Source organism: Terrapene carolina, unplaced genomic scaffold (assembly GCF_002925995.2).
Source record: "Terrapene carolina triunguis isolate 2854851 unplaced genomic scaffold, T_m_triunguis-2.0 Scaffold138, whole genome shotgun sequence".
NCBI classification, from domain to species: Eukaryota; Metazoa; Chordata; order Testudines; family Emydidae; genus Terrapene; species Terrapene triunguis.
The window spans coordinates 345853-371707 of NW_020664489.1; the positions used below are offsets into that span (position 1 = coordinate 345853).

At 39.6% G+C, this 25855-nt stretch overlaps 1 protein-coding gene across 1 annotated transcript in view; it reads left to right on the forward strand.

Annotated features, from left to right (window-relative positions):
• The window catches only part of DYNC2H1 (dynein cytoplasmic 2 heavy chain 1), a 367402-nt gene that overhangs the window by 233537 nt on the left and 108010 nt on the right, over positions 1-25855 (forward strand). Inside the window, exons 81-82 of the mRNA XM_029911951.1 lie at positions 45-61; positions 291-395. Of these exons, the coding sequence (XP_029767811.1) occupies positions 45-61; positions 291-395 (122 nt within the window). The remainder of the gene's footprint in view (positions 1-44; positions 62-290; positions 396-25855) is intronic.

Consider the following 25855-nt stretch of genomic DNA (forward strand, 5'->3'; position numbering starts at 1 on the left):
GAAGCAATTTGGGATTTCTGTTCTACTTCATTACAGTGTTTCAGTATTAGCAGCCTCTCTGGTATATCATGTCATATGTTCATATGCTTAAGTCATTACTTCATTTAGTTGCTGGTACTGTTTTAGTGATGTTCACAAAATGCTGTTATTCAATTAATTATAAATCCTATGAAATGAGAGTTTATTTTGAAAATATATTGCTGGCATTCTTTTGACCATATACTGTTGATTTTCATGAGCTGTGATTGCACAGAAAACTTTTACAATTATCTATACTCCTTTTTTTGTAGGATTACCGTGATATTATTGAAAGCCTTCCAGAAAATGATAAACCCGATTTCTTTGGCCTGCCTGCCAATATTGCACGCTCTTCTCAACGCATGATCAGTTCCCTGGTAAGTTTTAAATTTTGCACCTCTTGTTAGTATCATCTGAAATATGACCAGCCCAGGAGACCAGACATCTGTTCATAAATATGCATTTCCATAAGAAAATCAGATCACACTGAGACATTTTTAGTTTGTTGCCTGTTACATGTTGAAAACTTTTGTGTAGTGTTCATTATAAATTCAGAATGTTGAAAGTATTTTAAAATAACTTATGCAGTTATTTCCATCGGTAATATAAGTAAAATGTTTATTTGGGTCACTTCACATATTTTGAGTTCTATTCTGCTGTGGGAGTTAATTGTGAGACATTACTTAATGTTTTAAATAGTGTAAACATTTGAAATAATACTTACTTAGAATGAATAACTTGCTTTGATGGCCAAGCATCTCCTACAATTCTGTGAAGTAGGGTCTTTTCCCCTCTCTGCAACTCTGGAGGCAGTTCAGCATTACAGCATAGCCCATACTGGCTATCCCTCTTCTTCCACTTGCCACCAGAACTTCTGCCTCCACGGTAGTAGTTGGTCAGGAGCAAAGCAAACAGACACTGTTTCCTTTGCCAACTTTACTTTTAATTTGTTTTTCAGACAGTAGTGAGCAATGAAGCTATTTTCCTTCTCCTCCTCCTCCTCCTCCACCAGATTGGGTAATTGGCACCATGGTGTCTCAGCCTCCCAGATCCACCGCTGCAGTGTTATCCATCTTGGGGATCCTCTGTCACCCCACTCTCAGGCTATGGCAGGGCTGTCCCACAAACACTGGCTAAATCAGAGCAGTGCTCTATATGCACAGCTACATTTACAGGCTCTTCGGAGGGTGATCTATGTCCTAGCTGTTCACAGCAAGCTGACCTCACACTGCCAGGGCACAGGGCTCAGAGACAGACTGGCATGTCAGGTCCCTCTTCCCTACCCTGAAGACCTGATCCAGAAGAAAAAAATCTCTTAAGTGATCCAACTTTAAGACCTTAAAGATGGTCCTCAGCTCCCTGGGGGAAAAAGTAGGGGTCCTACACAGCTTCCCTAATTCCTAGTGTGAATTGGGATTCTCAGAACAAGACCCCATTCCAAAAGTAGTGGCACTGGGACTCAGAGTGTGAGGACACAGAAGGAAGAATATCTAGAGGACTCAAGGCTTTTTATAAAAAGGGATGCAACACACCCTATCATGGCTACACTCATGCAGGGACTCCTGTAAAGCAGACCCCCCCACACACACCGCAAAAAAAAACCAAACCCAACAAAAACAAATCACACACCACAGGAAGCACAAAAAGGGGAAGAAAAATATATAAAAAGTCTAAGAGAGAGTCATCCTTAGACGAAGACTTTTCTACAGAGAAAGGAAAGAGTTCGGATTTAGGCTCTGTGCCGTCCACAAATTTGGCATTCTGGCAGTCAAACTGTTTGGCAACTTCCTGTTCTTGCGAATGGCAAAGTAGCAGGGAAGCTATCCCAGGTTACTGGGGAAGGATGCTCTTGCACACAGGTGGCCAAAGGGCTTGCTTTATACATTCCCACCACATCGACTTCTAGAGATGGTGATTCAGAAGATAAGGTGAGGGGAAGCAAAGCTGATAGTTCTAGCTCCATGCTAGCAGAGGACATCATGGTTTTTGGACTTAATAGGTATGGCATTGGTGCCTCCATTGTATGTACCAGTGACAATGGACATCCTTCACCAAGGCCCCATTCTCCATCCAGATCCAAGCTTTCTCCAACCCACAGGTTGGCTATTGAGAGTGAAGCATTAATTGCACTTGGATTATCCTCCAAAGTGATTGGGACTCTGCTGACCTCTACACAGACTTCCACACTAAAAGCCTTCTCAATCTGGTCATGGTTCAGCTCATGGTGCCAAAAAGAAAACATACCCCAACGACTCTGGAATTCCAGCTATTCTGGATTTTCTTCAGGATAGTTTGGACAAGGGTCTTCAGCCCAGCACCATAAAGTGTTAAGCAGTCATAAGCAGTGACTTACAAGCAGGATTCTGAGGGTCTTAGCCAAATATCCTCAAGACTGGCTAGACCTGAAGGCAGACCAATCTTTCCTAAGTGGGATCTGCTATTGGTACTAAAAGCCCTAACAACCCACCCTGTAGGCAGTGGTCATACCTATCTATCAAAATCTACTTTGTGGTCACTGTTGTGTTAGCTAGATGAATCTGAGTTAGCAGCTGTATCCATGCAAGAGCCACATGATGTGCTTCATCATGACATAGTGGTTCTAAGGACTCCCACAGTCTTTCTTACCAAAGGTGAATTCCTCTTTCCATTTCTTGCATAATTCTTCTGTCATTATGTCCAAATCCACAGCATCCATCTGAAAACATGTACCATCATGTGGGAGTATGTACAGCACTAAAGATTTACCTCAGGCTACACTGAATTGATGAGACGATCAGGCTCTTTATTTGTGCCCTTTCACCAAAAGTGCCATGGTCTTTGGGCATCCAAACTATCTCTGGTCAAATGAATTAAGTTGTGCATAGTGGAGGCATTCAAGCCATCAGACTGGCCTACAGTAACTCTTCACTTAACGTTGTCCCGGTTAACGTTGTTTTGTTGTTACGTTGCCTGATCTATTAGGGAACAAGCTCGTTTAAAGTTGTGCAGTGCTCCCTTATAACGTTGTTAGGCAGCTGCCTGCTTTGTCCACTGTTTGCAGGATTTTCTGGAAGAGCAGCCCCTCCTTGTGGGGATTAGAATCAGGGGGGCTGGCAGCCCCCCTGTCAGCTCCCCTAAATTCCCTGTAAGGTATGTGGCTTGGCAGCTACCCAACAGCAGTTCAGCTGCCCCTCCCCCCGTGCTATGCTGCTCCTGCCCTGCCCTCTGTCTTGGAGCTGCTCCCAAGAGCTTCCTGCTTGCTGCAGGTGTGGGGGAGAGGGGTGCTGATATCAGGATGTCCCCCTGCTCCTGCCGTCCCCCGCTCCATAAAGCAGAGGAGAGGGACAGGGCTCAGGAACAGAAAGGAGGGAGCTTGCTGGAAGCTGTTTCCTATCTGAACTGTCTGATCTGCTTAAAATGGCAATATACTTGAAGTGGGGTCAGCATACTTAAAGGGGCAATGCACGTCTCTCTCTCTCTCTCTCACTCATGCATGCACCCCCAGGACTTTGGAAAGTCAGCACCTGTGCAGCCGTGCCTGTGCTGTCAGGAGGAGGGAGTTGTGCACTCTAGCTGGATAGCGTGGGCTCATGATCATGTTCAGTTTTTGCAGGGAAGTGTAATCTGCATTTATTGTGTTTTTCCCCCCCTCCTGCCTCTGTCCATGCTTCCTTATAGAGTCTGAGGCTACATTAACAACAGCGTATTAACCCTTGAGGGCTCAGCCGAGTGCTAGTTCATCATTTAGCAGTAAGGCATTCCCTGGGAAATATTCCACCCTCTTACTCCACCACCTCAACCAAGCTTCACAATCATTCATTGCTGTGTACAATATTAAACTATTTAAAATTGTTTAAAACGTATACTGTATATGTATATAATGTGTTTTGTATGGCGAAAAAAATTTCTCTGGAACCTAACCCCCCCATTTACATTAATTTTTGTGGGTAAATTGGATTCGCTTAACATCGTTTCACATAAAGTCACATTTTTCAGGAACATAACTACAATGCTAAGTGGGGAGTTACTGTATTCTAAAAGGAATCAAGGCACACTATACAAGATCTCTGGTGATATCATGGGCAGAACAAACCTGTGTTTCAGCTGAAGAAATCTGTAAGGCAGCAACATGATCTTCAAGCAATACCTTTTATTAAACATTACAAAGTGGATTTTCTGTCCTCTGCAGATGCTTCTTTCTGAAAGAAGGTGCTGCATGCACTATTGCAAAAGTAACTTGTCATTCAGGCATTTACTTTCAAGGGGAAATTTCTCTATTTGTCTTTCTTTATCCCTCCCTGCTTAATATTTACTGCTCACTACTTCCCATGCATCACAGAACTGTGGGAGACAGTTAGTTGTAGTATGGAAAATTTCCTTTCTGCTAGCAGTATCTCTCAAAATTCTACCCAACCTGGAATGGCTTCATTAGCCAAGGAACAACATTATTTTTAAATGTCTCCAGTTTGTTGGCTGGATAGCTTACTGCACATAGTTCACTTGTTGACTTTAATGTTATTGGTATTATCATATTCTAAGAGTTTTTGCATATTATATGAATTGTTCTGGTGGCAAGCTGGAGAAGGGTATGTGGCCAAAATGAGCTGTGCTGCAACAGTGAACAGACTCTAGAACTGCAGAGAGGAGGGGAACAGTCCAGGCATCACAGAATTGTATGAGACATAGCTAGAAGAAAAGAAATTAAAGGGTAAGAAATTTCCCATTTCATTATCACCATAATGGGACAAGGTGACTGAGTAGATTTTGTATCTGGGCTGGTAAATTTTCATAATACATTTGCAAGACAATTCTAAATGAACACTAATTATTCACAATAATAGAGATATTTGGTATTGCATCATATTTAGAGGCACTATTCTGTGCTATTTAATCATTGTTGGTAATGCATTCAAACTTGAAAGTAAAATATATTTTCTTATCATTATTATTACTACCTATTGTAGTACTATCACTCTACTAAGCACCACACACAGAGAGAATATTTCACCCAGCATTTGTTCTGTTATTAAGCATATGCCAACAAAATTTTCATGAGTATCACTGACATAGAGGATTGTGCACAACTGAGTCGAAAGTGATTGTTTTTTACTGCAGCTTCAGAGATAACCAGACGTTTTTAGGGTCGACATAAAAGCAAAATTCTTGTGCTTCTCTTACTCTTAGTGCCTAATTATGCAATTCTTATTCATGTTGAAAAGTAGTTACTTAGTAATCCCACTGGTACTGTGAATAATTACTCAGTGTTCATTTACAGTAGGCTTGCAAATGCATCATGAAAATGGTGAGGAACTTTTAGTCTTACTTATGAGCTCTTCATTTCCAGGCTTCAATGTACCATATAGGAACTAAATTAAGGGACTGTTGCATGCACTCTGAAACACACTATTAACAGCAGAAAAGCAGACCAGTGTAAGCAATGGTGTTCGATTATTCCTTCTCAAATATTTGTTATAAATATCTAAGTACTTATAGTATGTTGCAGTATGTATAATTTGGCTTTCATTTTATTTTACATTACATCTCTAAAGGACCATAAAACAGCTTTTTTTCCATAATAGAGTACTATCAGATATCTAAATGTTCACTTTTTAAAAGTTTAGGCCTAAAATTTGACCTATCTTTTATCTGCCATATAATTGCGGTAGAATTTAGAGCCCAATTCTACAACCTTTACTCACAAAGAATAGTATTTACAAGAGTAGTCCCATTGGTTGAAATGGAAGCAATTAAGCAACCAAACCTCAGCTGAAAATGATATCCTAGGTTATTTACCTGCTAAATTGGATTTAACTCCACCACAAAGACTTGGTTCTTGAGAGCTGCAATGATCACCAAGTGCATGATTTTACAAAAATGGAATAGTAGACTTATGTCCAGTATAGAGCAGTGGTATTTGGACCTGTCTGCATTAGCAGCCAAAGAAAGAATAGCTTATCACCGTAGAGAGCAGATACATGAATTTGGAGAAATTTGGACTCCTTTCCTAGATACATTTGAATTAAAAATGTTGAGATGGCTCAAATAATACCAGACCTCCATTCCATCTAACCTTCCACCTTTTCCCTCCCCTGTCCCCTCTTTCGTTCTTCTCCCTATTCATGTAAGACTTCCCCTATTTTATTAGCATTACCCCTACACTAACATGTTATGTCTGTGTGGCATTGTCTTGTCTTGTATTGTCTAGTCTTGCATCTTTGACATGTTGTAAGATGGCATAATTCTATTGGATATCCTGTGAAAGATGCAGTATTTGGAAATTTATACAAGATGCAAGTCATTTACTTTTCACTATTTCTTTATGAAAATCAATATACAATTTATCTTTTAAAAAAAGCAAACACCTATTCATTTTGAGTAGCTCACTGATTATTGCATTGTCTCATTTATTGAGAAGCCTGTGGCTAGAGCTGGGAAATATTTTTTTGGCGTACATTACATTTACTGAAAAGTGCTTTTTTTCAGGGCACTGAAACTATTCTTGAGTTTGGGACAAATTCAGAAGTATTTTTGGCTGAAAAGAAAACCTGGGGAAAAGAATTTGAGGGGAAAAAAAGCCCTTTGACATGTAGTTTCAAATCAACACTTTTGAAATGATGTGTCAAAATGGTTTGTTCAATCTGAATGAAATGTTCATAGATTGATGGATTCCAAAACCAGAATGGACAATTGTGATAATCTAATCTGGCTTCCTGTATAATGCAGACCATAGAACTTCCCCAAAATAATACCTAGAGCATATCTTTTAGAAAAACATCCAATCTTGATGATCAGTGGTGGTGAATCCACCACCACCTTTGGTAAATTGTTCCAGAGGTCATTCAACCTCACTGTTAAAAATGCCCCCTGGATTTCCAGTCTGAATTTGTCTAGCTTCAGTTTCCAGCCAGTGGATTGTTATATCTTTTTCTGCTATATTGAATATTAAATATTTGTTCCCTCTGTAGATACTTGTAGACTGTAATCAAGTCACTCCTTAACTTCCTCTTTGTTAAGTTAAATAGATTGAGCTCTTTAGTCTGTCACTATAAGGCATGTTTTCTAATTAGCCTGGGAGCATAATGTAGTGAAGTCTCATTCTATGGACATGTTAGTGAGAGAAAGGTAAGGGTGGTGAGCATCTGGTCTTTGCACACAAGCATTTGATTAGCTAAAGGACTGATTCGGGAGCACATGGTATTTCAGACATAACTGGTGTGATCAGTCCATCTTCCAAGAACCATCCATGCCTGATAGGGGAGGGAGTTATGGATGTGCTTGATCATCACAGAGCGATTCCATTGCTATACATTTTTTAAATGCACCCCTTGTCGGTTTTTATTTTCTTATTTGAAATCATCCATTAACATAGCTCTGCAAGTGTCATAATGTTGGTGTTCAAGTGGTAAACTCAGCATACGAATGCCTCCAATGAATTTGTGACCTCATAAGTGACTGTCTTCGCTGTTCTGACCACCTTCATATTAAAGAATTAGTCTTCGGAGGCTAAATCAAATGCCTCTCAGTAAGATAATTTGATCTTTGCAGCCAGCCTTCTAATAGTATCACATTCTGAAAGGGCATAGAAATCTGGAGTATGGCAGCTTTTAGTGGTCTGAATGATAGGAACACATCTCTGAGGGATATACAACAATTCTGTTCCCTAGGAGCAGGCACAAAAACAGAATCTTGAGGAAGTCTTGGATAGCATCTCACAGAGACCACTAGAACATCTGAGTCCAATGTAAAAATCTGGAGTTTAGTAGCACCTCTCTCTTTGGCATTGATGGTATGCAAGATAATTTTAGTGTCAGCCTTCTATTGGGCACAACCAAGAAACTCCACTGAACAGTGAAAGACTAGCTTCATTATGCCATGCAACGACAACATTCTCTGAGCAATTCTTTGCATGCTAGAGTATTTTTCCTGCAACATATGTGGTTAACTCACTCTTCAGGAAAGAATGAGACAGTAACTTCATTGTGACATTGGAGATGTTCGTGGAGTCAGTGATTTTGTATTGGACAGATGCAGTACCATAAAGCTGCTTCTTTCTCATAATACTTTTAACTGATTTCTCTGCATATGTGTCAAATGCAAGGTGGACTTCATCATAGGCCCAGTATTTTCTCTGTAGTCTCATAATAAAGTGTTCGGTCAAATCTTGGTAGGTGTTAACAGTTTCTGGTTTAAGAGCTTGTACCTCAGCCTTACAATCTATGATTGCTACACTGAAAGGCCTCTGCTGGCATAAGGTACAGGTCATGTTGTCAGTAGGTGCTGGCTTAGGAAGACCATACAAGATGTGCATCGGTTTGCTTTTTGCCTGGCACACATGCATTGTTCCATCACATTCAAACATCGATCATAGTACCATGGTGAACTCGTACCTTCCCAAAGTCTCACGTAGATCAACATCACACTGAGCTCTGGACACGACCAGGAGATGAGCAAACAATTACTTGTCTGTGTTTATTTAGCTCTGTAATAGTTTCTGTCATCTTCACTCTGACTTTCTTCTTTGCATTCAAGTCCATCTTTAGTCTGTTCTTCATGACTGAAACCATAGATTGATGGTGCCTTGGCTAATTCTTTAGGTTTTGAAGGCTGCATACAAGTCATTACCCACAGTAGCCATTTGAGTGACATCTTTAGCTATCTCATCACTGAAGACTATTTTCATCATGATATCAATGAGCTCTGGTCCATCATACGCAAATGCGTTGCCAGTGCGAGTAAACTCATGCTGTAGCTTTAAAATTGTTCCTTCTTGGCATTTAACAACACCTAATGAGTCTAGATGGTACTTGGTTATTTCTGGGGAAGTTATCTCGGCCATGCCTAATGTTTGTTCAAAATTCAGTGGCGTCAGGAAAAACCTGAGAGAGAGCATTTGGATGCTGTGTTATGCCCACCAACCCACCCAATGACTTTCATTATACTGTTCTCGTGTTTTAGGGCTTCATCTGCACAAAATGCATAGAAGGGAACTGCTGACATTTTAGTAACCCAATTTCTTTTTTCACAATTCCTCCCATATGTCAAGGTCAGACTTTTTTATGCCTCTTATTTCAGCAAGCTACCAGGCAATCATCATGGAACAATTGGTTAAATCTAAACTACACCTCTACCTCGATATAACGCTACCCAATATAACATGAATTCGGATAATACGCGGTAAAGCAGTGCTCCGGGGGGGTGGGGCAGGGCTGCGCACTCCGGTGGATCAAAGCAAGTTCAATATAACGCGGTTTCACCTGTAACGCGGTAAGATTTTTTGGCTCCCGAGGACAGCGTTATATCGAGGTAGAGGTGTAAAAAGTATTTCACTAAGTCTTCCACTGCTGTGAAGTGCAAATCCCATAAAGAACAGCAAAGACTCAACCATCTTCATGTATTGCCACACCATCCTGAAAGTTGCACTTTGTTGTCAATTCAGCCTCACCAAATTGCTAGATCTGATTTGTGATATTGCAGCTCTCCGTCATGTGCAAAAGGTCATTGAGAGAGGAATGTACACTGGAGTGTGGAACTGGTCTTGCCCACAGCTGGCACTTGTCCTCTTCAACTTTTTCCTGAGGCTCAATGTAGTTCCTCTGCAACCTTGCCAAATTCAGTTTATGGGTGCACTTCTTTTAGTAGGTAAGGTGCCACTGAGCATTATGTTTAACCAAGTCCTCCCCAGTGCTATTACCAAAGATTCAGCTACTAGTCGGAACTCTTTTTCTCCCTACTGATGCCTAAAATGATCAAGTAAAAACAAAGATTTTGTGAGAAATTAATTTGGGACTGTAATTATGTTATGTAACTCTGTGCATGTAGTTTGCAGATGGATTCCAGCAATTTCTGGCTGGATGTTGATGTTTGAACCAGTGCCTCATTACAGCTCTTTTGGTTAATAAATAAAGCTGATAATCAATACACTTGAACCGTGTTATTTTTTGCAGATGATGGCCAATTAACTTGAAGCACTCTTTCCATTTATAGTAATGTATGACGTTAAAAAAATTAATCATGTATAATGTTCTGAGCATTATCTGATAACAATACTGTCAGTCAAAGGCCACAAATTATCTTTGGGGGAGCTGCATTTTTGGCATGGCTGTGTTCAAATATAATTTTAAAATGTTTATTTTTAAACATTTTCTCAAATATATATCTACATAATTATTCTAGGTTTGTCATGTTTGCTACCACTGTTTTGGTGGGAGAAAGGGCTTTTGAATGATACACAATTTTACCCATTTTTTATGACGTATTATCAAAAGGACCAGGAGCTGGGAGTCGGGTGGGCAGTGAGTCCCCCCTGCCATGCCGCAGATTGTGACACCATTGAAATTATGATTCTATAAATTTTTATGACTCAAATGGCACCTCCCTTACTTTCTGTCACTAACTTGCCCATGGAATTACACATGCTCCCAGAATGAATCTTGTAACCATTCTCATGTCTCTTTTCTGAACCCTTTCCAAATATTATTCTTGAGTTTTGGACACCAGAACTGGACACAGTATTCCAGCAGTGGTCATAACTGTGCCAATAAAATAACCTCTCTACTCCTACTCGAGATTCCCCTGTTCATGCACCCCAGAATCACTTTAGCTCTTTTGACTATAGCGTCACATTGGGAGCTCATGTTCAGCTTATTATCCACCATGACCCCCAAATCTTCTTCAGAGTCACTGCTTCCCAGGCTAGAGTCCCCCATCTTTTAAGTATGGCCTACATTCTTTGCTGCTAGATATATACATTTATATTTAGCCATATTGTTTGTTTGCCTTCAGTTTACCAAACGATCAAAATAGCTCTGAATCAGTGACCTGTCCTCTTCATTATTTACCACTTCCCCAATTTTTGCGTTCTCTGCAAACTTTATCAATGATGATTTTATGTTTCTTTCCAAGTCATTGATGATAGCATTTAATAGTATAGGGTGAAGAAACGATCCTCGTGGGAATATAAACACACTCCATTCGATGATTCCCTGTTTACAATTACATTTTGAGACATATCAGTTAGCCAGTTTTTAATCCATGTAATTTGTGCAATGTTAATTTTATATCATTCTAGTTTTTTAATCAGAATATTGTGCTGTACCAAGTAACGTGTTACAAAAATCGAGGTATATTACATCAACTCTATTACCTTTATTGACCAAGCTTGTAATCTCATAAAAAGTATCCAGTTAGTTTGACACAATGCATTTTCCATAAACCCATGTCGACTGGCATTAATTACATTACCTTCCTTTAGTTCATTATTAATTGAGTCCAGCATCAACTGGTCCATTATCTTGCCCAGGATCAATGGCAGTCTGACAGGCCTATTATTACCCATTTCATTCCATTTACCCTATTTAAATATTGGGACAACATAACTTTCTTCAAGTCTTCTGGAACTTCCCAGTGTCCAAGACTTACAGAAAAGCAACATCAAGTCCAGTGAGCTCCTCAGCCAGCTCTTTAAAAACTCTTGGATGCAAGCTGTTGGATACCTTCTGATTTAAAAATGTCTATCTTTAGTAGCTTCTATTTAACATCCTCCAGAGAGATTTTTTTTGATTGCTTGTTTTGTCAAGGAAAAACTGAAAATTTAGTTTTAGTTCAATGCTAACCTCATTTTTTTTCTGGATTTTTTGAGTTTGGCCAGCAAACAAGAAAAGATCAGGTTATGTGCTGTACTTGTTGCAAGAAAGCTGTGGCAATAGCTGAATCCACAGTTTTCATTGACCTCTATCAGTCTAGTTTCAGGTTTGGATACATCTTACAGTCTGAACTGGACTTTTGGTCAATTATGTCCTAGTTATCAACAAAGATCAAATATCTATTACTTATTTTTAATACAGTAGTGCCTATAGTCCCCATTATGCTAGGTGTTGTACAAACACTACTTCTTTTAGATCTATCAGTTGCCTGTAACATTGTCAACAACAACAAGATATTGGTGCTATACCTGTAGTTAAAAGTAGCATTAGCAGTTTCTCCCAAATGGCTCTGGTTTGTTTGTTTGTTTGTTTGTTTTCTGAGGAACTAGAGCATAGAAATATGTGTGTGTCTGCCCTGAGGTTTCTCTCATGGAATAATAGAATCATAGGGTTAGAAGGGACTACAAGGGTCATCTAGTTTAACACCCTGACAAGATGTACGATTTGTCTGAACCATCCAAGACAGATGGCTATCCAGCCTCCTTTTGAAAACCTCCAATGAAGAAGCTTCCACAACATCCCAAGGCAGTCTGTTCCTAACTGTAAATTTACTGTGCTGTAGTTTGAACCCATTGCCTCTTGTCCTGTCCCCTATGACAAAAGAGAACAACTTTTCTCCATCTTTTTTATGACAGCCTTTCAAGTATCTGAAGACCACTATCATATCCCCCTTAATCTCCTCTTTTCCAAACTAAACATACCCAGTTTCTTAAGCATTTGTGTATATGGCTTGCATTCCATCCCGTTGATCAACTTTGTTGCTCAACTCTGGATCCTTTCCAGTTTCTCTACATCCTTTCTATACATTGGTGACCAAATTTGGACACAGTACTGCATCTGAGGCTTAACCAGCACCGAGTAGTGTGGTACTATCACCTCTTGTGATTTGCATGCTATACCTCTGCTAATGCAATCTAAAGTTGTATTTACTTTTTTTGCAATAGCATCGCATTGCTGACTCATGTTGAGGTTGTGATCCACCACAACTCCCAGATCCTTCTCTGCAGTGCTGCTGCCAAGCCAGTTTTCCCCTGTTCTGACTTTGTGCATTTGGTTTTTCTTTTCTAAGTGTAGCACTTTACATTTGTCTTTGTTGAATTTCATTTTGTTGTTTATAGCCCAGTTCTCCAATTTATCAAGATCCCTCTGAATGTTACCTCTATCCTTCAAAGTATTGTCAACCCCTCTACCCCCCAAATTTGGTGTCATCTGCAAACTTGATCAGTCTGCTTTCTTATATCTAGCTAGGGCAAGAACAACAAAGTTCTGTTTTGTCAGACTACTAAGGGAGATAGAGAAGTGGTGTGGGCTTGCTACCTGCAGTGTGTGGCTGATGATCATTACTCTATAATTAATTGGAGCACTTTTCCCAGTGTCTGCTGGAATGAAGCTTTGGATGAGAGCTGGCTGTACCTCAACCTGGATTGAAAGGAGGATATGCTGGTAGACAGGGGGTAGTTTTGGGCAGGACTGGATTAGCCCATCACTGAACCCTAAGCAAAACCCCTTATTTCCACCTCCCAGACAGCTCCCTTGTGCAGACACTCACCGCAGCTCCCCATACTTGTAGCAAGTCTTGAGGCTATCATTGAGCAAGTCCTGTGGACAGAGGAGAGGAGATACAGGATGAGGTGAGGCCAGGCAGGTCCCAGGGAAGAGTGGAGAGAGCCCCATGGCTGTGGAAAGGAGGAGCAGCACTGGTTGTTTCACTGCCCACACAGGTTTGGCCCTGACATCTCTCCATCATGATGAGGGGCGGAGCCAAATTTGAGTGAGTGTCATTGTTACCTGGCACACAGGGTAGTGGTGCCACTCAGGATGCTACCTCCTCTCCCCCACCCAAGAAGTGGGCCCTAGGCACGTGCCTAGGTTGATTATTCCTTAATCTGGTTCCAAATATGGGGTGCCCATATCCATCATCTCTGAAGGCATGGATCAAATTGGTTTTATCTCATAAGTGGAATCAATTTGGTGGTGTCAACCTAATCATTAGAGGTAATTTTTGGTCCCTAATTTGCATTTTTGTTGTTTTAGCATTCAAAAAAAAAATATCTGGGTGAGAAGTCAGACATTAGAATGCAATACACAGTTTTGGGGTTAACTGCATCTTACACACACACACACACACACACACACACACACACACACACACACACACACACACACACACACGCACACGCCTCCTCGAGGGCACCCACTTCAGATCTCAGACCTGTAACCTTCACCTCTCTATGGGCAGGGACTCATATCCCCTCTTTAGTATGCAATTCACTATGATTATTCCAGCAGATCTGACAACCACCAGCCCTCGGCTCTCTCTAGCTTCTCTCCAAAAACAAGGACAGTCTTCTTGCCAGTGATCACACAGCTCTTTCCAAGCAGAATGAATTCATTCAATACAAAAGCATATAAAGACAATAAAAATAATAAATGTATATGCACACTAAACTTAAGAGAAGTTGCCCGTCTTCCACCTGCAGTTGTGATAGGCTCTACTCCTTCCAACCCTTCAAGCAGGATTGGGTTCCCTATGGACAAAAGGGTCCTATTAGTTTGCTGAATCAAAAAGATCCTGAGTCTGTTTGAATTCAGTCTTTATATCCCCAAAACCTTTTCTTCTAAGCCTCTTGAAAACAGGTAAAACTGTCACTCTCCCTATTCTCCTGATGGTCAGGCTTCAAAAGCTGGGTATCTGTGTAGCCAGTGTTGGGATTTTGCATTAATCACCCCTTCATGATCCCATTTTCTGCAGAAAGCCCCCCAGTATGTCAGGAACATACAAAGAGATATAACCTGCATTCGTACAAAGGGCTATGAATATTTCTATGGCTTATACCGTCTGGCCCATCTCTCTCTCTCTCTCTCCCCCTCTGTATGTGTGTATATATAAAAAGGGTGTGTGTGTATATATATATATACACACACACACACCTCTACCCTGATATAACGCTGTCCTCGGGAGCCAAAAAATCTTATCACGTTATATCAAGCTTGCTTTGATCTGCCGGAGCGCGCAGCTCCACCCCCCTGGAGCGCTGCTTTACTGCGTTATATCCAAATTCGTGTTATATCAGGTCGCGTTATATCGGCGTAGAGGTGTGTGTATGTATGTATGTGTGTGTGTGTGTGTGTGTGTGTGTGTGTGTGTGTGTATATATATAATGCTTTAAACATAAAATACAATATTGTCCCCAAAGATGCTGCATATGGTTGCAATATTTGTCACAACTTCAGTTTTTTAAAACAATCAATGATTTCTGGTAAAGTTGGCAGATAAAAAGAATTAGTAGAGTGGTAAATAATGACAGGTCAGATTTGCAGAGAGATAAGGATCATATGGTAAACTGGATTCATTTGAATAGCATCTCTACTATGCTTTAAAGTGCCTAGCACACTGCTGTCCCATGCTCAATTGGCCCCATGTAGTACCGTAATTCATATATTAGTACTAATAATATGTGTTTTAATGCAGCTATATGTGAAGATATACATGTAGGAACCAAGAACTTAGGTCCCCACTTACATATGAAGGATACTGTGCTTTGGAAAGTAGTGACTCAAAAAAGGACATAGGGGTTATGGTAGGTAATCAGTTGAACATGGCCTTTCCATGCAGTGTGGTGACTATGATGTATAAGAAGGGGAGTATGGATGTGTGGAGGTTTTATTAACATTATATATAGCATTAGTGAGACATCTACTGGAAAACTGAGTCCAGTTCTGGTGTCTACCCTTTAAAAAAAGGATGTTAACCATTTGAAGAGGGTTCAGAAAAAGCTACAAGAAAGATTGGGAAACCAGGTCAGGGATGAAAAATGCCCAATGTAGTCAGTTTATCTACAAGGACGTTAAAAGGTGACTTGATCATGGTCTGTAAGATTTCTGATATTGGAGGGCATAACAAGATCCAGTGCCTGATCTAGAAAAATTCAGACTAGAATAAGGCACATTTTTAACAGTAATCAACTATTGGAACAATTTACCTGGGCATGTTGTGGATTCTCTATAATCTGAAGTCTTTAAATCAGGATTGCATGTCTTTCTAAAGATGTGCAGTAGCTTAGCTAGAAGTTATGGGCTTGATGCAGGAATCATTTGGTGATCTATGGCCTATGTTCTGCAGGAAGTCAGACCTAGATGATTGTAGTAGTCCCTTCTGTCTTTAAAACCTATGAATTTTTGTTTAATCCCTTTTCTGATCACATCTAGGCATACATACATTTTAAAGCAGTTCTTTTTATTGTAAGAATGTTACAAGCAATAAAATGCAAAAGAGTGCTTTAATAGGTATATGAGAAGTGTATAATCTAGTGAATTGAGCTCAGGAACTCCCAAATTATAATATCATACTTTCCAAATTGTTGTGTCCAAATTAGGTATCGATGTTAACTTGCACCAGGACTGAATTTGGCTCTGTGTCTTTTCCTGACCTATAAGTGGAAATAATTATATTTTTGAAATCAAAAAACATATCTTGTAAAATACCCATGTTTGAAATACAGTTCTTTCAAAATGTCATTAATATTCACAGCATAATTGGGTCTTTGGTAGAAATCTGTTCCCATTCTACAGGAAGCAGAATATGGTAGTCTTATTTTTAGCACACTTGAGGAAAGATGTGCAAACATAAGATTTTTTCCCCAGGTTTACTACATTCTAATTATAGTATTGATTCTGAACAGTTTGTTCAATGTCACTTTATGACAACAGAACCTTTTGAATATCCTGTGTTGGCAGATCTTACAACCAGAGCTTTTCAGAATAGTTGTGGCATCTTTGGCTGAGCCACTGAATATAGGGAATTTCTAACAATTGTATATCTTATCTGAAAAAAAAATTTCCTCAACTGCATATTGATTAACATATAATTGTTTCTCATCATATTGGCTCCCCTAGTTTGGGAAGTGAAAGTACACCGCTACCTCGATATAACGCGACCCGATATAACACAAATTCGGATATAACGCGGTAAAGCAGTACTCCGGGGGGGCGGGGCTACGCACTCCGGTGGATCAAAGCAAGTTCAATATAACGCGGTTTCACCTAAAACGCGGTAAGATTTTTTGGCTCCCGAGGACAGCGTTATATCGAGGTAGAGGTGTAGTCCAAATAGGAGTTTTTACTAAAAAGGGATGTTATCACACTGACCCAAATCCTATCCAATTTCTATAACTAGCAGCTGTGAAGTTAGCTGCTGGTTGTATGCCTACCAAACTGAAAGTGATCTCTAGTACAGCCTCTTTTCTGTACTCACTCCAGAGTTAAAATACGGAGTAAGAGAGGCACAAGTGAGGAAGTTGGGAAGTTGCTGCCACCATCTGGATTAGCCATTTTGCCATTACCATCAACTGCAGAAAGATGAAAGTCTCTTAACCTCATCTTCACTGCAGAAATGAGTTGGAGTTTCATACACATTTCCTTTACACTTATGCTGAGTAGTGGTTTCTAACACTCCTGCTCTGCTGCTTAGTTTGCTTTTTTTCACCAACATCCCTCTGCCCTGCTGTGAACAGAGTCACTGTGTGAGTCTACTTAAGTGGGGGTGCAGGATTTCTCTTAAATGAGGTATTTTGTAATCCCTTAGACTTAATAGAAGAGAAATGTCAAAATTGTTGCCAATTGATTTAAGTAACAGATTTTTTTAAAAGTCTTCATTCTAGGCTGATTTTGAAATCAGAGGTTGTTATATCCCATGCTTCATTGTTTCAGAGCTGTTTTAAACAAGTATTTAAGACAGTTTAGTATTGTAATGTATTAAATAAACAGTAAATATTGAAGTGAGTCTGTGAGCTAATTGGTATCTAATTGTATTTTATAAAATTCTCATTCTAACAAAAGCCAGGACACGTAAGAGATTAATAAAAGTGTTGGCTTTATGTTGGCTTTCTGTGAATATCACTCAGTCATTTTTAGAATGTTTACACCTCAGTATATTTTAGTTTAGAAAGTTCTTAGTGCTGCAGCATGACTTTGTGATGTAGAAGATAGAGATTTGCTGCAGCACAATGCAGCATACTGCAGAGTCAAGGGATCTTCACTGTAAATGTCCTACTATATTACTAATGCTTATACAAGAAAGTGACTTATAGGGCATTAAGCAGCTTTACTTCAAAAGCAAAGGCTGTATTTTCACATAAACATTAAATTTCTCTTTTGTAAGGTATATGAGTAGTTTTGATCATATTCAATATTGCTAGTCAATCTGAGCATTTAATAGTTTTTATAACCTCTTTCTCATTCCGTTTATTGGCAAGGACCAGTAGTGCTGCATAGGGAATGCTCTCAGCTCCTGAGATGAGGAAATGTTCATATTAATTTAAGGAATGGCATTGATGGGCTCAAAAGGAAGCCATGTGTAGTTCTGATAATGTATAACATCCTCCAAGGGTAAGCAGTGTAGCATCTGTGTATGTTGGGGGAAGGGAAAATAAAGGGGATTATTTGGACATCAGCAATGTTACAGAGTTAAAATGAACACCATAACAGGCTTTTTATAATAAAGAAATAATAATGAAGACACTGAAAATCTGTATTGTCTAAGTATTGCTGTTTTACTGCAAATGAATTTCACTTCTACTTCCACAAAGACCCCTTCATAAAAAAGTTTTAGACAGACATTAAGGTTATACAATAATACAATTCAGAACACAAGTATTTTATACAATGTTACATTGTTATAAACTGATAAATCCACAAGTTTGTAAGTCTAACGTCTGTACCGGGCAAATTAGTTGAAACAATAGTAAAGAATAAAATTGTCAGACACATAGAAGAACATAAATTGTTGGGCAAAAGTCAACATGGTTTCTCCAAAGGCAAATGGTGTCTTACTAATCTATTAGAGTTCTTTGAAGAGGTCAACAAACATGTGGACAAGGGGTATCCAGTGGACATAGTGTACTTAGATTTCCAGAAAGCCTTTGACAAGGTCCCTGACCAAAGGCTCTTACATAAATTAAGTTGTCATGGGATAAGAGGGAAGGTCCTTTCATGGATTGAGAACTGGTTAAAAGACAGGGAACAAAGGGTAGGAATAAATAGTAAATTCTCAGAATGGAAAGGGGTAACAAGTGGTGTCCCCCAAGGGTCAGTCCTAGGACCAATCCTATTCAACTTATTCATAAATGATCTGGAGAAAGGGGTAAAAAGTGGGGTGGCAAAGTTTGCCAATGATACTAAACTGCTCAGGATAGTTAAGACCAAAGCTGACTGTGAAGAACTTCAAAAAGATCTCACAAAACTAAGTGATTGGGCAACAAAATGGCAAATCAAATTTAGTGTGGATAAATGTAAAGTAATGCACATTGGAAGAAATAACCCCAGCTATACATACAATATGATGGGGGCTAATTTAGCCACAACGAATCAGGAAAAAGATCTTGGAGTCATCGTGGATAGTTCTCTGAAGACGTCCACGCAGTATGCAGCGGCAGTCAAAAAAGCAAACAGGATGTTAGGAATCATTAAAAAGGGGATAGAAAATAAGACAGAGAGTATCTTATTGCCCTTGTATAAATCCACGGTACACCCACATCTTGAATATTGCATACAGATGTGGTCTCCTCATCGCAAAAAAGATATACTGGCATTAGAAAAGGATCAGAGAAGAGCAACTAAAATGATTAGGGGTTTGGAACGGTTCCCATATGAGGAGAGATTAAAGAGGCTAGGACTTTTCAGCTTGGAAAAGAGGAGACTAAGGGGGACTATGATAGAGGTATATAAAATCATGACTGATGTAGAGAAAGTAAATAAGGAAAAGTTATTTACTTGTTCCCATAATACAAGAACTAGAGGCCACCAAATGAAATTAATGGACAGCAGGTTTAAAACAAATAAAAGGAAGTTCTTCACACAGCGCACAGTCAACTTGTGGAACTCCTTGTCTGAGGAGGTTGTGAAGGCTAGGACTATAACAATGTTTAAAAGAGAACTGGATAAATTCATGGAGGTTAAGTCCGTTAATGGATATGATCCAGGATGGGTAAGGAAGGGTGTCCCTAGCCTCTGTTTGTCAGAGGGTGGAGATGGATGGCAGGAGAGAGGTCACTTGATCATTGCCTGTTGGGCTCACTCCCTCTGGGGCATCTGGCATTGGCCACTGTTGGTAGACAGGATACTTGGCTAGATGGACCTTTGGTCTGACCCAATACGGCCATTCTTATGTTCTTAAAGTTGTCAAAGTTTTTATACATAAAGTGGGTATGTACCTAGGTATTTGGACATAATTTTTAGCCTTGGGTAGGCATGCAGGTATTATTTATTCAGTATGGTACAGATAATGCTCTGTTGTTCTATGGCTATGTAAGTAGTGGGAGGTTGTAAATAGCTACTCCCATTCTCTGAGTCCTTTTTACACCACTCAGGCACAGTTGCGGTCCCTGAGTTCTTCCTCGTACCTGCTGGGACAACTCCATTTGTACACAAGACACTCTAAAGGAGGCAGGGAGGAAGCATGGAGCAGACCTAACCAGGGACACAAGTGTGAATATGCTGTAAATGGGAGCTCTCACCTTATGTGTCACCGTGCTCGTTGTGCAATTCCTGAGATCCACTGGATGGTTGTCTCCACACTATCCCCTGCTCAGGGGAGAGTACTTCAAGGCACAATTGAACCCTGTATAAGAGAATGAAATCTTTCTGAATAGTGCACAATGAAGAGTGTTTTAGCCCATAATCAGTCCTGAACAGAAATTGGAACAGTACCCTCAGCACTGAGGGATATGGAGGTTCTAGCAATGACCCATTTGGTGCTTCCTTTAACCCAAGGGAGAACTGAACACCTGTGTGATGTTATTCTTTGTTGACCCTAGCAGGAATCCTTGTCTCCTTTCATGCTTCAGACTTTGGCATCAGAGCCTCTATTGGTAGAGATTTGGCCTAAGGGACCAGGAGACATTCTCACTGCAGTCATGAATGGGTCTTGATTCCCAAGGCAAGGTCCCTTGGTACTTGGACACAGCCACCTCTATTTGGATATGACAACAGTAGAGGACCTTATCCTCTCCCAATGTCTACCCTGTCCAGGTCTCCTGGACCTCCCTGGGTTTACTGAAACCAGACAACCTGTTTTGAAGTACAATGTATTTCATAAGGATATAATGGCCCACATTCTCTGCTTTTTTTACTATATTGACTGTGGATTCTTGAAATACTGAAAGGAGTTATGGGACAGTTGGGACCACATACCATTTATACCCACAGGTCTCAGTGTATGACATAAGGGAGGGTGCATAGGCAATCCCAAAGGACATGTGTGGCTAAAATATTCCAAGTTTGCATGCCATGGGAGCACAGCTCCCAAGAGTAAGGGTCCACACAAGCAGTAATCTAGAAGAACCACTATTGCTATGATGATTAATCACTTTTATAAGTGTCTTATTGGCTAAAGACAAATACTTCCAAATATCTAAACCTAAATATTTATCTATTCCATAAACTTCTTGACTTCTGTTTAGCAAAGTAACTGCTGGACTTTCTCAGTAGTTTGGTGATTCATATTCCTTCCTCCTATTGATATTCTGAATAAATATTTCTTTTTATTTAGGTGTTTAATCAATGTATCATATGTCAAATATTTGCTATAACTTTTTTACATATGACAAAAATATGGGTATTCCACCCAAAAAAGGTATGATATGTGCTAGTTGCCTAAATCCTGTCCAGCAGGTTTTGGGAGGTTGATTTCATTTTATTGGTGATTTCTTGGGTGTTGATGTTTTGTTTTGTTCCCCCCCCCCCCATTGGATTTATCTCCCTGTAAGAAATGTCGTGCTTTGTGAATTTTAATCTTATCTGGCCTGAAGATATTTATTATACGCAGAAATTCCGTTTCCTATTTTTCTTTTATGTTTTGTTATTTCTCTAGCATCACTATTCTGAGCCATTTAGAGGATGTCAATTTTTTGATATGCCTGCTTTTCTGAATTTATGCAATTCATTTTCAGATTTTGACATCAGTTCACATATTTGTCTCTCCAGTCTATTCTGGTCTGGAGACCGTGTCTTGGTTGGATGTATTCTTGAGGAGAGTTATTTTAATAGTTTCAAGTCTGAAATAATTGTCACTCTAAGTCAATTTATTCTACTTTAAACTAGTTTGAATCTCATAGAAGAAACCAAGGGCAAGATATAGGATGTCAGGTACATGTGTGCTTGTGTAATACTGGATGGATGCTGAGGTTTGACAGTCTATTGGGTTTTGTTTTGTTTTTTTGTTTTGGTTTGGGTATGTGTTTTAACCTACATGTTAGTCTAGATTTTTGTTTGATGTCTGTAGTCTGGAAAAGTGTTATTGCAGTGTTATAGCAATATGGTGTGATTCCATGAACATACAAGCTCTCTTTTGGTCTCTGTTATCAAGTGTATTAGATATTTTAGGTGGCTGTCTTGATGATATTTGAGTCTGCTCTTCTATCTCCTGGGACTAAGCTAGAAATGTCTAACTGGAATTAACCCGTTAATAGTTCAGTACCTTGTATAGGTACTGGAAAAGGAGTCAAACTATTGGTATGACATGCATTTCAAGAGTTCTTATCCTACCAGCTCATGGTACCAGTAGAATTGACATTGTGCTTAACAGTTTTTAAAAATACGTTCTGCTAATTCCGAAGTTGGTTTTGTTTTTCTGTTTGTGTATATTGGGAGGGATTTTCAAGAGTGCCTAAGTGATTTCTCAGGAGGATGTTAAACAGCAGCTGCTAAAGTTAGACATTTTTTAATCAGTAGGTCTAAATAACTTGCATCCAAGAGTTTTAAAAGAGTGGGCTGAGCAGCTCACTGGACTGTTACTGTTGATTTTCAATATATCTTGGAGCACTAGGGAAGTTCCAGGAGACTGGAAGAAAGCTAATGGTGTGCCAATTTTAAAAAAAGGTAAACTTGATGACTCAGGTAATAATAGGCCTGTCAGTCTGACATTTGATCCTAGGCAAGATAATGGGATTTAATAAAAAATTAAAGGAGGGTAATATACTTAATGCCAGTCAAAATGGGTTTATGGAAAAAAGATCCTGTCAAACTAATTTTTTTTTTAGGAGATTATAAGTTTGGTTGATAAAGATAATAGTGTTGATGTATATAATTAGATTTCTGTAAGGTATTTGACTTGATATTACATTTTGATTTAAAAACTAAAACAATATCAAATTAATATGGCAAACATCAAAAGCTAGCTGACTGACAGGTCTCAATATGTAACTAACCAGGGAATCATCCTCAGGTGGGTATGTTTCTAGTTGCCTTCTGCAGGGATCAGTTCTTGGCCCTATGTTGTTTAACATTTTTATTAATGACCTGAAAGAAAACATAAGATCACCACTGATAAATGACAGATTACATAAAAATTGGGGGAGTGACAAATGTTGAAGGACAGGTCAATGACAAAGAGCGATCTGGATCATTTGGTAAACTGAGTTCAAAGAAACAATATGTGTTTTAACATGGCTAAATGTAAATTAGACATCTAGCAACAAAGAACATAGGCCATACTTAAAGGATGGGGAACTCTATCCTGCGAAGCAGGGACTGAAAAAGATTTCTGGGTCATAGTGGAAAGTCAACTGAACATGATCTCCCAGTGTGAACATGTGCCCAAAAGGGTTAATGTGATCCCATGGTTGCACAAGGAGAGGAATCTCTACAGGGAGTAGAGAGCTTGTTCTATCTCTGTATATGGCACTGGTGTGACCACTGCTGGAATATTGTGTCCAGTTCTGGGGTTTACAATTCAAGAAGGATATTGATAAATTGGAGAGGGTTCAGAGAAGAGCCATGAGAATGATTAAAAAATTAAAAATGTGGTTTATAGTGATAGAGTCAAGGACATCAATCTATGTAGCTTAACAAAGAGAAGGTTAAGGTGTGCCAATTTTTAAAAAAGGTAAAGGGGTGACTCGATTATAGTCTATAAATATCTACTTGGGAGGCAAATATTGAATAATGGGCCCTTCAGTCTATCAGAGAAAGGTATAACATGATCCAATGGCTGGAAGTTGAAGCTAGACAGATTCAGACTGGAAATAATAAGTAAATGTTTAAAAGTGAGGGTGATTAACCTTTGAAACAATTTACCAAGGGTGATGGTGGATTCTCCATCACTGATACTTTTAAAAACAAGATTGGATTTTTTTTTCTAAAAGATATGCTCTAGAAATTATTTTGGGGGAGCTTGCTGGCCTGTGTTATACAGTAGGTCAGGCTAAATGATGACAGTGATTCCTTCTGGCCTCGGAATCTCTGAATTTAGGGGCACAAATCCCAATTGAAAAAAAATCAGTCTTTGAAAAATCCCACCCACTATATATATTTTTTTCAAAATATTGGAAGCTTTCCACTGGATGACAGGAGATGGATCACTTGATGATTACCCTGTTCTGTTCATTCCCTTTGAAGCATCTGTCATTGGCCACTGTCGGAAGACAAGATATTGGGCTAGATGGATCATTGGTCTGACCCATTATGGCCATTCTTGGGTTCTTATGTTAAGTTCATATGCCTTACAATTGAGAAACTGTGCCCTGTTGGGAAAGGGCTTCTGAGGATGACAAGTGCCCTGTCTTAGCATTGCTGTGTCACAGTCTGAGCACACAGTGGGTCCCAACGGCACACAAATAGTAGTCTCACCACAGCTCAGGCTTTTAAATCCAAAAATATTTGATCTCTACATATAAGGACACTTTGGATGTGGGTAAGTGACCACTTTGGACTCTAATATTCCATAACATCTATGTACATAATCTCTGGAAAAGGAAGTTGGCATCCTACCCTTTTCCCCACCTACCAAGTCTTTTGGAAGCACAAAAACTCAGAACTAGTCACCTTACTTTGCCCCTTCTCCACAGATGAGGAAGAAAAAGGGTTATTCTTTTTTAAGTCACCTTAAACATATCCGCTGTCCCTGCTGAAAAAGGAGCTTCCTAGAAATGTTATGTAAAGCTCTATACTGTCTGTATTTCAAAGTTGTGCTATGCTTCTGGGTGACACCCCAGACAATTTGGCATCAGCACTGCCTAGCCTGCTTGATGGTCCATTAAGGACATCAGCTATACAATTGACCCATTGAGAAAAGGCAGATACACCTTGTGACTCAGCAAGGCATACAGCGACATGCCTCTGGACAGAACTCTAAGGTTTTTCCATGCCATGTGCTGGGTAGCTTGTGTTTTGAACAAAGGAAGCACAAGCCATGTGGTAAAAGGACTATAAAAGGCAGCTGCATCATCTCCATTTTGTCTTCAGTCCTGCTTCTTACCTCTGGAGGGACTTTGATACAACCTGAAGCTCTGAACAAAGGACTGAATGACCCAACAAAGCTGTGGATGTACTCCAGAGACTTGATTTGAACCTGCAGTTTATTCCATCACTGCTACAAACCTGAACCAAGAACTTTGTCATTGCTGTATGTAATTGATTACATTTAATCAATTTTAGCTCTCATCTACATTTCTTTCTTTTTATGAATAAACCTTTAGAGTTTAGATTCTAAAGGATTGGCAACAGCATGATTTGTGGGTAAGATCTGACTTGTATATTGACCTGGGTCTGGGGCTTGGTCCTTTGGGATCGGGAGAAGCTTTTTTCTTTTACTGGGGTATTGGTTTTCATAACCATTCATCCCCATAAGGAGTGGTGCTGGTGGTGATACTGGGAAGCTGGAGTGTCTAAGGATATTGCATGTATGACTTCTGCTTAGCCAGTGAGGTAAAACCAAAGTCCTGTCTGTTTGGCTGGTTTGGTGTGCAAAGAACCCCCAGCCTTGGGCTGCGACTGCCCTGCTTTAAGCAATTTGTCCTGAATTGATACTCTCAGTAGTGTCCCGCCAAAGGCCGCATTGTTACAACCTGTACTTTAATCAGATTCAGGAAACTCATAGCTCCACCAGTCCTTTTTGTAGCCAAAACAAAGAAAGATATGCGGGGGGGAGGGGGGGGGAATTCTAGATCTTCCGAAAGGTTCTCAGTGCTTTACTACATATTTTTTATTATGAAAAATAAAACCACAGGAGTCAGAGCTGCTCTCTACATGAATAATCTAAATAACAGAATCAAGAAGCCAAGATTCCAGATAGAGACCTTATGCTTGAAGCCAGCCATATTTTCACCAGGAATTTATTTCTTACTGATTCCTTCCTGCACATCCCTGTCAGGAAATGTCAT